Below are 15,143 nucleotides of genomic sequence, written 5' to 3'. Positions count from 1 at the left end.
GTTCGTGGATTATTTACGAGTGCAATAAATACACTCATATCTTTATCGTCGTGCGCTGCACCTATAGCTAAACAAGTTTCAATGCTAGTTGTGGATAGTATTAAAAGTTCTACTGTGGATCGATTAAAACAACTGGACTCGCAGGCCGCACCGTCGCTTCGAGATTAATTACGGCGATTAATAATAGGAGCACGAAAGACCGTTCCAGTTGCGTTATCATCGACAGAAATAATGCCTCGTTTAGTCAGTAAAATCATTACCGAGGCCGGTCAAAAACTATTGTCAGATTAAGCGATTCAAAATCTAGAAATGGCGAGTGGATTAGGACGGTAAGTGTTATTAAAGAAAATCAGTAATGTATAGTTTTGCAATGGCTCATTTCAAAGAAGTATTTGATTTATCATTTGACATGGGAGCGTTTGTGTCAGTAGATCGAAGCACGAGAGATGTTTAGTATTACGCATACCCTGCAAAAGATCACAATTAATTAATAATTGAATTGCAAGTACAAGACACATGTGAAGCATTTTTGGAAGTTGACTTAAAACTGGTACAGGCTGCTAATGCTGATTATCCCGCCAATACCCAAGTGGGATTTGTCAACAACCGTATCATGACATTGCTTAATAGTGCACGTTATTCCATCTATGGAAAGGAAATCGAACTGATTCTGGACAATGTTGACGTGGCTACACAATTCTCGGACTCGCCAGATACTGCAATGAGCACACAAGAACAGCTGATCCAAGTGTGATGTTTGTGAAAGATGCAACCAATCATGCAGATCATAGACAAACTAGTTTTATTGGAGATCCTGATGCAGCTGTAGAAAATGTACCGTTTCCTAATCCTACTTTTATCTTTGAATTTGCACAGCGTCGATAACAACGTATTGGTGATTCACTGAGGTTTCGTGCGCAATTCCCCTCAGTCATATCTTTGGCCTTTGTAGAGATGTTCGCAAGGTTATATTTGAAATCAAACACGCAGTCACAATTCCAGCGATGCAAGTTGGCGTGTAGAAGGTGCTGCTGGTAAAGTTGTATTAAGAACGTTGACATTGTGGATGCATATTTTATCATCTTCATTTTCCACAGAATCGCGTTTGCTATCATTTATGCAGTCGGGAACTACTTCAGCGTTGTCATTTCTCGCTAAAACCACCGACGCACACTCTCAGCTTGTATTGCGGGACAATTTACGTGGCAAATAAGTACTCAGGATGTCCTCACTACACCACAAAATGAGTTTTCGGCGTTTCAAAATGGAAATCGAGATAATAGTCAAGAGCATAGAGTGATGATATCTGACACCTTAGGAGAGACGGTTAAACATTCTTCAGGAACCTTCTGATGAAATTCAGCTTAACTATGCAGAAGCCACTCCTCATATTGCACGCTGATAACATAATACGTGGTTGTACATAGACCGGCATCAAAATGTTGATACGGGTTACCCAACAAGACTTTCCGAAGTTGTACCCGATTTATCACTTTTCACTGGTACTAACAATGGATGTTATGCTGCGATACTTTCTCACAAAACACTGTTGTTGGAAGGGTGTTAGTGGCCGTATGAGGGCCATCGATGCACCTGTGGAAAATTCGTAAATAAACCTGTTACATAGTATTGAAAATCAGCTTGCAAAAATAAAAAATTACTTCGTGAGACACCTTTGTTCAGCGCACCATCTCCCATAGAAGGAGTAACATAACCAACACCCTACCTCCCAGTGGCAATACTTCACTCCTCACTGATCTAATACGGCTCAAGTCCCTCTTTCTTTGAAAGTTGAGAAAAGGCGTTCGAATTGATTTCCTGCATAGGTTACTTTAAAATACTGTATATTTGATTTTTACCAACAAACAAACATTCCATGTTTAGAAAATATTATTTTGTATTATTAAGTTTGCTTTTAATATTTTCCTCCTTTTTGTTTTTTCAATGTTAAGTTGTTTTTGTTATTCCCTTGCTTGTTTTCTTTGACCTTATCTCTGCGTTGTTTATTGGTGCTTTTAATTTAATTTATGGATTGACCTATTTACAAGGTTCTCGTGTCCTTTCTTATTCTTGATTGTTATTTTATTTGATTTTCCTCTACAATTATTGCTTCTACTCGTAGTGTGCTATGGCATGATCGTGTTTCTGTTTCTTCGCATTTGTTTTACAGATTCATATACGACCATGTTATTATAATAATACTTTTGTAAAGACGTTTGTTGTTTAACTAATACCGGTATTTTTAATTATATCGTATCATGATAATGATGTATATATAGTTCACGTGCATTCAGACATTATGTAGATCAACAAACCTGATTGAGTCTCATGCCTGACAGGACTCATTCATTTTATTCTAAACTGATCACGAGGACCCATTGAACGCTGAGGTTTTGTGTAACCCGGATGTTGCGGTCGATAGTAGTGTTAGTCTGGAGGATAGAACTGGTTCACTCACTGTGGTAGGCTAATGGTTCTGGGTTAGTGGATCTGCGAAATAATGACGCTCTCGAGGGAACCTACGGAAACCTGGGAGGACCACGTGAGGTTGTTTCCTCATATATGGATGGGAAATGTCTCATGACTGTCGAGTTGACGTCATGAAATAAATAACATAATTCGTTCCACTTATGTAAGATAAATTACACAACCATCATGCTAATTTATAATCAATTATCACTCATGACTATATAATTCATACTTTGATCCTGTCATGTCGATAGATCCACATGTCAACTGTAATCGTATACGATTGCATATAATAATCATATATTGGTGATAGTTTCATAAGTTGATCATATTCGTTCCTATACTAAATCATTTGTTCTTATTTGTAGAACATTGTGCTCATCATTTTCGTTTATCCACTGTTGAACTTTATACCCATGAATAAAGTGTTATATTCATTCACTATTAGTATGCATTATAAATAAACTTCTCGTCAACCCAGTTGTTTAGTGTCTAGTGTTTTCGCTTGATCTAATCCCAACCGGCTTCAATCCTGTTACACTATCAACCTTAAATATTCACATAATCATTACATTCTGGCAACGGGTGGCCAAGTGGTCAATGGGGCTCGCCATTACAGACCATTGACTTCTAACCTCTGTCCGAGTTAGTTCGAGTCTCGGAATCGGCCAACGTGCATATGTGAGAAAGATTGTCTGTAGCTTCCTGTGTGTGTGTGTATGTATGTATGTATGTATGTATGTATGACTGACTGACTGACTGACTGACTGACTTTATTTCCTCTTTAAAAAGAGATTATATCAGAATAAACAAATTCATGATAATACAAGATCTTAAAATAAAACAGAAAATTGACAAAAATACACTAGTAATACTGTGTCTGCTACCGTATTGACAAAACGAAATATCTCAATACCTGCAATTATGCAAATCTGCAATCATTTGGCGGAGCAAGGCACTAATCTTTTAACAGTTGCTTGATGATGATAATATTTCGAAAAGTTAATACGTCTATAGTGTTATGTGCTTAACATTAAGTTCGAGATAGTAACGAAAATGAAATGAAAAACTTATAACAGTGTAATTCTATATGTAGTTTTTTTTTCTTCATATGACGCATGTATTTATGTATATATATACTTGTTTGCGCGTATGCGTGTGTGCATGCATTTATCTATGACTGACTGTCTAAATGACTTAGTTACCACTTCAACAAAGAGTATATCAGGTTACTAAGATACATATTATACATATCATAAGATTATGAGACACATTATAGACGAGAACGCAAGAGTGATATATACATCGTCAACTAATGCATTTACAAAATGACATATAAATACAGAAAACCATATGTATGTATGTATGTATGTATGTATGTAAGCATGCAAGCATGCATGTATGTATGTATGTATGTATGTATGTATGTATGTATGTATGTATGTATGTATGTATGTATGTATGTATGTTTATTTATGTATGTATGCATGCATGTATGTATGTATGTATGTATGTATGTATGCATGCATGCATGCATGTATGTATGTATGTATGTATGTATGTATGTATGTATGTATGCATGTGAACTCCGGAGGTCAAGCCTCATCATTCCTATACATTTCAAGTAACATAAAAAATAACTGCCGTGGAAGGAGGGTAGGGGATTGGAAAGGGCACTGGGGGATGGGGTTTCACCGCTTTTGGTTTGTTTTGTTTTGTTTTTTGTTGGGGTTTTTTTGGGGTGGGGTGTTCTTTTTACATTATCCCTACCTATTTGATACGCATCTGGGAGAAGAAAACTATGTTTTCCCTTCTAAAGCCGACTCAAAACTGGTTTTGCAATGCAGTCCAGCCAATCGCTCATTTTAATGTGAAGTGAAACTAAGGAACTACTACGGTTAAATTAGGCCCATTTAAAAGCAACGAGATGAAAATGTTTTGTTTTGTTTTGTTTTTGAAAAAAATACATGTTTCTGGTTATTCTGTGCTTGAGGAACTTACCTCATTTTCCTTCTTTTGGTCACGTTTAGCTCTTTATAGTCACGCGTTTGATAATATTCGTCACAGAAAAACGCAAACAAAACCTTGTTACGAGAGTGGAATTAATACTCCACTTTGTACACGGGCAGTATGTTTTAGTCTATTTATCGCACCAGTCTAGTGTTTGCTCAACTATGAATGAGGAAAATGTTCACTCTCCTATGCAATTGCAAGGCCGTTGCATTGGTTCCTGTAGATGCAAATGAGAACACTTTTTATATGGCGAGAATCTGTCTAGTGTTTTGCTAGTCTAGTGTTTTCATCAGTCTAGTGTTCACTCAACAATGCTTGAGTAGAATGTTCACTTTCCCATACAATAATAAGGCCGTTGTATTGGTTCTTGTAGATGCAAATGAGATATTTTGCCTCAGTCCGTTGTATCAACATACTGCAATTGGCTTGCCTGGCTCTGTGCAACGAATAGCATATAAGATGGTAAGAGATAGTACACCAGATGGGAAAATATAGGTTGTTAGGCCAGGCGGAAACTGTGATTTCGGGAAGTGGGATTAATTAAGTATAATGTTTGTAGAGTTTACGTATACATTTAAGCCATGGTATTTCAAGAGAAAAACGAGTGTGATTATCTGAAACTATGAAGAAAATATGTACTCTGGACAAACTTTGTAGCTGAGTACTGTGATATGCATATGATTGATTTGAGGAATGGACGCAAAATATATTCATGCTTGAAGTGGGGAGCTTGAACACCGACCTATTATAAAATATGTGCAAGCTGCAGTGGACAACATCAGACAAGAGACATGAAGAGATAAGAGAAAAGATCAATGAGATATTTTAATAAAGTTATTTTGTGACTTAATGGAGGGAAAATCCACGGTAATAGCAGCGGATACGTCACTTGCCAATGAATCTTAATCGCGCTTTTCACAAGAGTTACTGTCGTTAGTGGGTGGAACTGTCCTTGTCTGAACGTAAACATTGTAACGATACAAACAATTATTGCACAGTATTCAAGTCTTTCACGAAATAATACTAGACAAAATAGACAGACTCAGCCAAAGTTATCTCAATAATCTGCTGAAGAACGAAGACAACATCAACTAGAAAACCAACGACAAGCAGTGTCCCATCTATTGAAGAGAACGACGGAAAAGAGTTACAAGATTTTCCAACAAAATCTGCTAAATCAGTTGCAGCAACGTTTACACGTTCATATACAATCGAAAAAATGAAAGCCTGGGTGAAAACGAGGATGTCCACGTCCACTTCAGCGGATGGAAATTGAAAGAATTTTATATAGCGTCACGAAAAAAACATGACCTCTTTGGAACCATCCATGTCCACTCCTACGTCTCGTCCGATACGTATCATAACCAAATTACCACACAAACCTAAGAGTATATAACGGTGGTTGATTTAATAAACAGAAATATAAAACAAACGTTTGACGAACATTTACCACAATCCTGTACATGCTTGTGGCCTGGAGAAATTCGAGAATTTGAGAAAAATCGATGTATACGTTACTCAAAAACGTTCGACTTAAATTTCCTAGGCATCAAATGAAAGTATCAGCAATCGATCATAAATTGCAAGCCGATTTGACTTTTGTTCCCTGCTTGGATTCATATAATCGAGGAGGTTATAAATATTCATTTTGTGTGATCGACGTGTTCTCAAAATCTGCCTGGGTGACACCTCTGTGCAGTCGAAATCAGCTATGTTTGGTCAGGAGTTGTGGAAAAGTCCCTTCTTAATACAGCAATAAGCCTTATTCATTTCTTAAGTCATAAAATGAACATTCAAGAAAAAATAACAGTATTTCAAATTGAATCCAAACTAATCAAAGAAAAGCTATATCACAAGTCCAAAACAATAGTGTTACCATTGAATTTCAGGTCCAAAATAAATTTGAAGATGGAACTTAACACTTAAGCATGGCATCATTTTTTCAATTGCTTTTCACAAATATGTTTTCAATGTGACATTACCTTCTTTGCTACATTATAGTCATACTATCTTCTCTCCTTCTAGTTGTACATCCGTCTCTAAAGAGGGATCAGGCACATGGGTTCTCCTTCTCCATTCAGCTCCAACACCAGTATCTTTTGCAATGAATCTAAGTTTATTTAGATCCTGGTGTACCACATCCATCCATTTGTTCTTCTGCCGTCCTCTGCTCCGTTGTTTATACACTTCTGCTTTCATGCTTCTTCTGCTGCAGCTATTCTCTTCCCTCTGTTCGACGTGCTTATACCACCATAGTCTGTCCTCGCAAACCTTGTCTGCGATACAAGCTACTTTAACTATTCGTTAGATCTCTTCGTTTATTTTCCTCTCTTCAAGTGCGATTCCACGTACTCAACGTAGCATTCTCGAGTCTGCTTTCTCTATGGGGCTCTTCTTCTATCCTCCGTTGTGAACGTGCTTCTGCTCCATATATCAACAGGAGTCTTATCATCGCTTGTATACTTTTCCTTTAACTTGGACTAGCATGTTCTGATCATAGATTACACCTGATAAGACTTTCCACTTTTGCCAGACTGCCTTGATCTTCTTTTTGACATCCTCCTCGCATCCTTGCTTAGCTTTTACTACTGATTCCACATACATGAAGGTCTCCACTTGCTTCAATACATTTCATGTGCTGTCAGTGATTACCAAGGGGTGATTACCAGTGATCACCCTTGGTAGTCATACTGTGATATGCTTCACTTGAATTCAATTTCATATTTCAACACACTTTTAATGACTATTGATAAGTGATTTCAAAAATAAATATGTGCAAATAAGCCAGCTGGCAATTTGGTTATAATAATAATAATAATAATAATAATAATAATAATGAGGACTTTGTATAGCGCCTAATCTTTAGAAGCTCTAAGCGCTTTACAACATTAGACAACACCTATAAGATAAAAAACATATAATGATATGATTACAAAAACAAACACCACGAAATTAGAAAACATTAAAAAAACATGCTGAGATTATTTAAGGTACGAAACATTATCAGGTCTTTACGTTTGTTCTTGCAGTCGAAATAAGTGAGTTTTGAGAGCCCTCTTGAATGTGATCACTGTGTCTTTGTGTCTAGGTTCAGTGGGCCATTCATTCCACGTTGCTAGGCCCTGGTATGCAAAAGAACGCTGTCCATATGACTTTGTTTTCATAGTGGGAATAATGAGTATACGATTGTCAGAAGAGGAGCGTAAGTATCTTGCTGGTGTGTACACATGGGTGAGGTCAGATAGGTATGTTGAACTAGAGTCCGATAGTCAAACGTAGTACGCAGAACAAATTTTGTGTTTGATTCTGGATCGAATGGATAGCCAATGTAGGGTACAGAGCAGCGGGGAGGTGTATTCTGATCGTGGTACTCTAAGTATGATCCAAGCGGCTGTGTTTTAAACTTTTTGAAGTTTCTGAAGTAGATATTAATATAAAACAGACATAATTGAGTTACAATAGTCTAGTCTTGAAAGTACTAATGAACACACAAGTGTTTATGTGGCATCAACTGAAAGATATTTGCGAATTGAGCTGATGCGTCTCAGCTCAAGATATGCAGCCTTGCATATGTTCATGACATGTTGGTGCAGTGTGAGAGTACTGTCCAGAGTAACACCTAGGTTTCATACTGATTGTGTGAATTTAATGTTGGTGTTGCTGATATTTATTGTTTGAGGTAAAGGATGTGAATGAGAAAGTCTGTCTTGTGATCAGAATGGCCTCAGTTTTATCATCATTCATCTGCAGCTTGTTACATGTCATCCATGATTTCACATCAGAAATGCACCTCTCTACACCTTTGATGGTAGCATCAACTTCAGTTGGGTGGCTAGATTTGTATATTTGGGTGTCATCAGCGTACAATTGATGAGACACTGGATGATGATCTCTGACACTTGAGAGCGGCTGAGTGTATAGAATGAGGAGAACAGGTCCAAAAACAGACCCCTGTGGAACACCACAACATAGATCAACTGGGCTGGAGTGTATTCCATTAGCAGACACAATTTGTGTCCTGTTGACCAAGTAGGACTTGAACCACAGTAAGGCTGTATCATGAATGCCAAATACATGCTGGAGACGGTGAAGTAATATATCATGGTCTATTGTGTCAAATGCTGCAATAAATCAAGGAGGGTGAGGACTGTAATCTTTCCGCTATCCAACGCAGAGAGAATGTCATTAACTACTTTACTTTTAGGAGAGTAGTTTCAGTACTGTGACAAGGGTGATATGCAGACTGTACGTTGCTAAAAAGACTGTTTGAATTTAGATGAGATGCAAGCTGGGATAGAACAACCTTTTCTAAGCTTTTTGATATAAATGGGAGATTAGAAACTGAGCGGTAGTTCTTTAAATCGTTATGGTCTAGTGTTGGTTTCTTCGGCAGAGGCTTTACAATGGCAGTTTTGAAAAATGATGGGAATTCCCCGGATGAGAGAGAGAGCTATTAATAACATCAGTTAATGAAGTCAATACGAGATACGAGATCTAAACACTCAAGCAGCAGTGATGTTGGAATTGAATCAAGTTCACATGACTTTGGTGCACTCTTCATCAGGGTTGTACATACGAAATCCATAGAGACAGGTTCAAATGCTGCAAATGGTTGCCGCTCAAATTCTGTATTCCAACTGTATGGTGATGATGAGTCAATTGAAATTGTGGTGTCAAGCTTATCTCTAATGGTTTATACTTTGTCACGGAAGTAATTTGCAAACATGTCCGTAACGTCAGCTGGAGAGAATGTAGTTGGAAGTGGTGTAGATTTGTTCCTTGACATTAGCTTGTTAGTAATCTCGAAGAGCTCTTTGCAGCTGGAACTTTCCATGATCTTAGTAGTGTTGTGGGCTGATTTCGCTGCATGGACTATATTTGTGACATTCTTCTTAGCGGCTTCATAGATTTGCTTATGAATAGTGAGTCTGGTGGAAAGCCAAAGCCTCTCAGCTTTACGGCGGTCTCTTTTAGCAGTGCGAAGCTGGTCCCTAACACTGCTATACCATGGAGAACACTTTTGAATGAATTGATACTCTGCACTTGGTAGCTGGTGCATGTTTGTCAAGCAATGAACGCAGGCAGTTATCGAGTTGTTCAGCGGTGGGAGGTAAGCAAGTTGTTAGGTTAATTTGTATGTCGTGCATTAGTTTGTTTCTATTTATCATACGGATGTTTCTCTAAGTAGCAGATAAAGGTGGAGGGTTAGGGACTGATACGTCAAGATGGCATATAATGCAGAGGTGATCTGATGCAAGGTCATGGGATACCAGGGAGGACCGTACACTGTTATCATCAGGTCTATGAAGAATCCAGTCTAAAATGTGACCATGTTTATGGCTGGGTTGATTAACTGACTGTTTGAGGTTGAAAACGTTAATGGAATCTATGAGGTTTGATGTATTGGGGTTTCCGGGGCAGTCAAAGTGAAAGTTGAAATCTCCAAGAATAATCAGGCTGCCACCGATCGAATTTCCATGGTCCAGGAGATTCGAAAACTGCTCCAAAAAGAGAGAGCCAGCCAGCTTGTTTTTTCTACTAGGAGGAGGGCGGTATAGGCAGAAAAAATGGACTGACCTTTGCTCCAGTGTGAGTGTGGTTTGGACTAGTTCAAACGATGTGTGGTCAAAACTGAATGTTGTGGTGTGTTTAAGACGTTTTATCATGGAGTTCTTTGTGATGACAGCAATTCCATCTCCGCGAGAATTACGGGGGAACGACTTGATGGAGTAACCAGTGGGTGTTAGATCCGCACACTTGGGCTCATCGCCTGATGTTTTTAGCTATGTTTCTGTCAGGAAAAACACGTCAATATTCTGGTCGTTGATAAAATTAACTATTTCTGTGCGCTTTTCCGGTGTTCCTACTGACTGGGCATGGAATAATGCAATACGCAGAGGTATCACCTGGATAGTTGACACAAAGGTTGACGAATTAATAGGGATTTGAATTAGATTATCTAAATTAACGGTCGATTTTGTTTAAAATTGTTGAGCCAAAATAAGGGAGATAACTGGAATTCTTCTTCCCGTTCTATGCCGGCCAGCTTTGAAACAACGTTTCTTTTTTCGCTTCTGTTTACATTTCGGTAATGATGAATTTAGTCCCAGTTCGTTTAGTCTAGAGCACAATGTAGTGTGGAGAGCCAAGGAGTGATCATTTAAAGCAATTAATGAGGGTCCATCGTAGCATAAACGGGTTGAAAGGTGAGTATCACGTGATGGCGGTTTGTTCAAAAACAGTGGAGCAAAACAGCTGAGAATAAGTCTAATTGTTCTCATTTCCAAAACAAAGAGATGAAGAAACACATACGAATTTAACAGCCAATACATAATGAACACAATAACGTAGATGAAAACAGGCAACAAGCACAAATATCATGAAAACGGCAATAAAAAACGGAACAGCTGCTTCAAGCCGGTTAAGCGATAGCGGCCATCTTGTCTCTTATAAGGCATTTAACAACCGAAATTGAGCGAAACATTCCATATAATTACAGAGTACTAAACTTAGTGGGAGACAGAGTGACACAAACTTGGAATTGAAGTAATCAAAGAGACAAACTGCCAAATAATCTGGGCGTTTAAATATCAATAGGCTGACCTTCATGTTCTGAAATGTGGAGTTGCTTTTATTAAACCCTCTTTAGAGCAGGCCTTTTTTGGATGCATGCACTAACAAAACTTCCACAGCCAAAGCCAAATGTTAAAGCATTCATCTGGAAAGTAATTATACAAAATTTACCAGTCAGGTACTTTGCATCAAAATATGGTCAATACAGCTATCATCTTACATCCAATGAAGAAATCCATATCTAGCCCAAACATTTGTACGAGCTCCACTTGCACGAAACATCCTGTGTAACATTTTTAGCAGCACCATGGTGATCATTGTTAAATGTCTCCATCACCAATATGCAATGTCACTAACACAGTGCTGATTTGTTTTTCAGTTCAATCAGATTATTTTAAAATATTTACAAAAATAACTTCAAAAAGCAAATTGTAAACATTAAAGATTATGGGATGCATGTCAAATATCTTACTGATCAAAGGTATTCTTAATTGTTTTTAAGCATATTTCTCATTAATATGCTAACAGTTTAGCATAGGTTCTGTAATACGTTGTCTTAATTCTAAATTACTATGCTATCTAAATACTTCTATGAAGGATGTTGTGGAAATATCTGGCATCAAAAATATGTAACTTCTTGTGGATACTGATTTCGAATGAAATATGTCCTTGAAAAGAACAAACGATTTTAAATTTCAAATTAGTGTCTGCTTTTGCTGTCATTCGTATGATGAGAAATAAAATCTATATTTGCAAACAAAGAAACAAATCTTGCTGCTGGAAGCATGTCATTGGACATACGATAAGCACATGCTGTGAGGTTTTGATTCCATGTGATACCATGGCAGTGAAGAGAGACATTTCCACCCTATACAGTCAGGACAATTCTTTGTGAAACGTCCGTTTGCACTAGTCCAAAAAAACACAGTGCATGTGATCATATTGTAGAATTTGACAAGACCCTGTAAATCAACAGTGAGACGTGTTCGTGTCCTATTCAAATGATATAACATATAGCGATGGATACAGACAATGAAGAACACAAATTACAGCAGACACAACAAAGTCAGTGTCGGAGAAAGAAAAAAAAAGGTGACAAACAGCATTAGCACGATTTCCGGAACACGATTATAAGAACGGTTTGCTTGACTAAGAAAATCACACTCCTTACAGTATAAAATTATTACGAATGTCAAGTGGAACACCCTACTTAAGTACATTACAGCAAATGTATAATGATGAATCGGGAAGGAAAGTTATTATCTGGAAGAAGTATAGACTAGTATACAAGGAGAAAATCTTGAATGAATGGTATACGGACTTGCCACATATTCGAAATATCCAATTACTAGGACTGAAACACAACGCGTATCGAAACTCTGTTCCAGCAGAGTACGAATCCTTCTTAAAATTGTACATACCTCACGGACCAAATTAAAAGAAACTGAAGTTTGAAAGCATTTCCGATTGTGATGCTTTCGATTGCAAACAAATTAATGCCTGACTTCAATACCTCATGACATACAGTTCGTATACAGTTCCCTGTAGCCCATTCGTCTGGGGCAGAGTTACACTTCCTCGCCTAAAACCTGAAGTCGTTCAAGCCTATGGCATCGACACTGAATACAGACATCTGCCAGGAAACCAATTATTAGCTGTCTGTTCGACTACGGCATGGTGGAATATTTTGTTTCCTATGGATTACTCCAATCCCATCAAATCGAAGACAATATTACGGACTTTATAAGAAGAAATTTTATTTCCACCCAATTCAGTAGTTTGAGACTACAATGATAAGACGTGATAGTGCGTGGACAAAATATACTGAGTCGTTGATAAAAAATATAATGTGGTTTTGGTATCGTTATTGTTATCTTTTCTCTTAATCTCAAAAGCGTAATATTCATCGAACCCATGATGAAACCATCAATGACCATTGCAACTCGGTTTCCTTACCAACGTTATCTACTTAGTACATACGTTTTTAGTTATGTTTTTGTATTTGTATTGGTAATGATTTCAGAATTAAATTATTGTACATGAAGAACCATAACCCTCTGTGTTCATTCTTTGTTAAAGATTGGCTAACAGGAGCTATTTCTTGTTTAAAAGATCTTGATTTAGATCCATTAGTTTGATTCACCCTGGGTTTTTTAAATATTCGATTTTATTATAATATGATGTTTAAATAATGTTTCTTTTAAAATATTTGTGTTTTTCTCAATTCATATTTTTCTCATTTTTTATATTTTAAATAAACATGCACAGACTTTTTAAATTTTGAGGGTGCATGAGCAAACCTTTATAATAAAAAAATGTATGTGCGCATGTACAGACTTTTACAAAATTAAGAGCACGTATTCAAGCATTTAAAAAATTATTCTTCTGGTAGTCACTTTGAAAATATCTCTTTTCCGAGAGGCGTGATGGGATATCTCTATTGACTCAACCATATTAAATTCTTTCAAACTCCCAAGTCGATCCCCTTACCGACCAAAGATGTTAAAGTCATGGCGTTGCTGACATTAAATTATCATTCTTGATATGGAAGTGGTATAATTTATTGGTGCTACTGTATACAATCATCAGTTTTTCAACAAAATTTATGAGGGACAATCTTGAGAGAAAAATAGAGACATTAATCGAATAATGCATATACGAATGGGACGTTTATTTGAAATTTATTGGATCAAACAAAGGTTGTTATTTCGACGTTGAGTGTCCAACAGTTAGCGGAACTGTGATGTTACCCGCTGTGAAATAAAAAAGAAAGGTTTTGTTGATGCGTGCTATTCATTCGGCGTATACTATAATATTGTCGATGTGAGAATGACACTACATAGCAGTGAAAAAATTTGAATTTGCCAGCTTTTCTTGTTGCTAAGTAAGACGACAGCATGTTTATCAAATACTCATGTAATATAAGATGATTTTTTTTCTTAGCAACTAAAGTCAACTACATCAAAACTGCGCACTTCTTTTATTTTCTTTCCTTCCAGAAAAAGGACTACATTACTGACAAAGAATGGCAGATGAAATCGATTCTTTTCCTTGTGATCATGAGATGAAAGAAACAGTTAATGAACAAGAATCTGAAAGCGATGATGAAAAATGTGGCTTAGGTGCCATATATCGGAACGAAAATAATATTAAATCCAACGACCGAAGTACAAATGACTCTCATAGTAAAACGGACACTAGTTTAGTACATGCACAGGATACAACACAGCAGGATCCGGGTATACTTCCGTGGTATTACTATAGGGAACCCTTTCGAGGTATTGCCATATTTGTTGTCAATCAAAAATTTCAGGGCAATTATAGAAAAGGTGCAGAAATGGATCTGTCATACCTTAAATTCGTGTTCTTGGATAAATTAGGATTTGAAAAATTGAACAAAGACGATGATTTTGACCTCGACAAGTCGAGACTTGATGATGTTTTAGAGAAAGCAGCCTCGAAGAACTACAGCGATACTGATTTCTTCGTTTTTGCCATCAGCACTCATGGTGAGGAGAGACCAAAACTTCCAGAGAATTTTGAACATGCACTTATATGTTCTGATGGCCAATACAAACTTACTAAGGACATTATTGACAGCTTCAGTAGGTGTCCTACACTAGCAGGAAAGCCAAAGATCTTTGTCATCCAAGAATGCAGGAATCCTTCTAGCTCCAATGAAAAGGGTATTCACTTTCATATTTTTTCCGGTATTGACTTGTTCGTTTCTTTCCGATCATGCATCTAACAATAAATATTCAAGATTTAGACAAAGTCGGCATCTGAATATTATTTATTTTCAAATTACTTGTGTCTGTTTTCGACCAACATACATCTTAACCATGCCAAAGTGATAGCTTTTGTTGTAGAAAAAATTTCAATATCATCACAACTATTTTGATCATCTATATACATATACGTGTGGTATTTTTAATGTCCAAACATGATCTGGACGTATGCATAATGAAACTCTTAACCAGTGTTCCGCATACTATAATCTGTTTATATGGTCATGGTAGTAAGTGTATTTCGATAGAAATAACCACCCGATAACGTGGACATCAGATCTAATCTCGGGGATGTTATAA

General features: G+C 37.1%; 1 protein-coding gene across 1 annotated transcript; it reads left to right on the top strand.

The window, feature by feature from the left end:
- Positions 1 to 13,992: 13,992 nt before the first annotated feature.
- LOC149786815 (caspase-3-like) lies at positions 13,993 to 14,890 on the top strand. Its single transcript, XM_089978265.1, has one exon. The coding sequence runs from the start codon at positions 14,081 to 14,083 to the stop codon at positions 14,801 to 14,803; it is 723 nt and encodes a 240-aa protein (XP_089834391.1). The 5' UTR covers positions 13,993 to 14,080; the 3' UTR covers positions 14,804 to 14,890.
- Positions 14,891 to 15,143: the final 253 nt, after the last annotated feature.

The sequence above is a fragment of the Sinohyriopsis cumingii genome, chromosome 12 (assembly GCF_028554795.1).
Source record: "Sinohyriopsis cumingii isolate HCF-2022 chromosome 12, ASM2855479v2, whole genome shotgun sequence".
In the NCBI taxonomy this organism is placed as follows: Eukaryota; Metazoa; Mollusca; class Bivalvia; order Unionida; family Unionidae; genus Sinohyriopsis; species Sinohyriopsis cumingii.
This window is presented reverse-complemented; position numbering and strand designations above follow the sequence as displayed.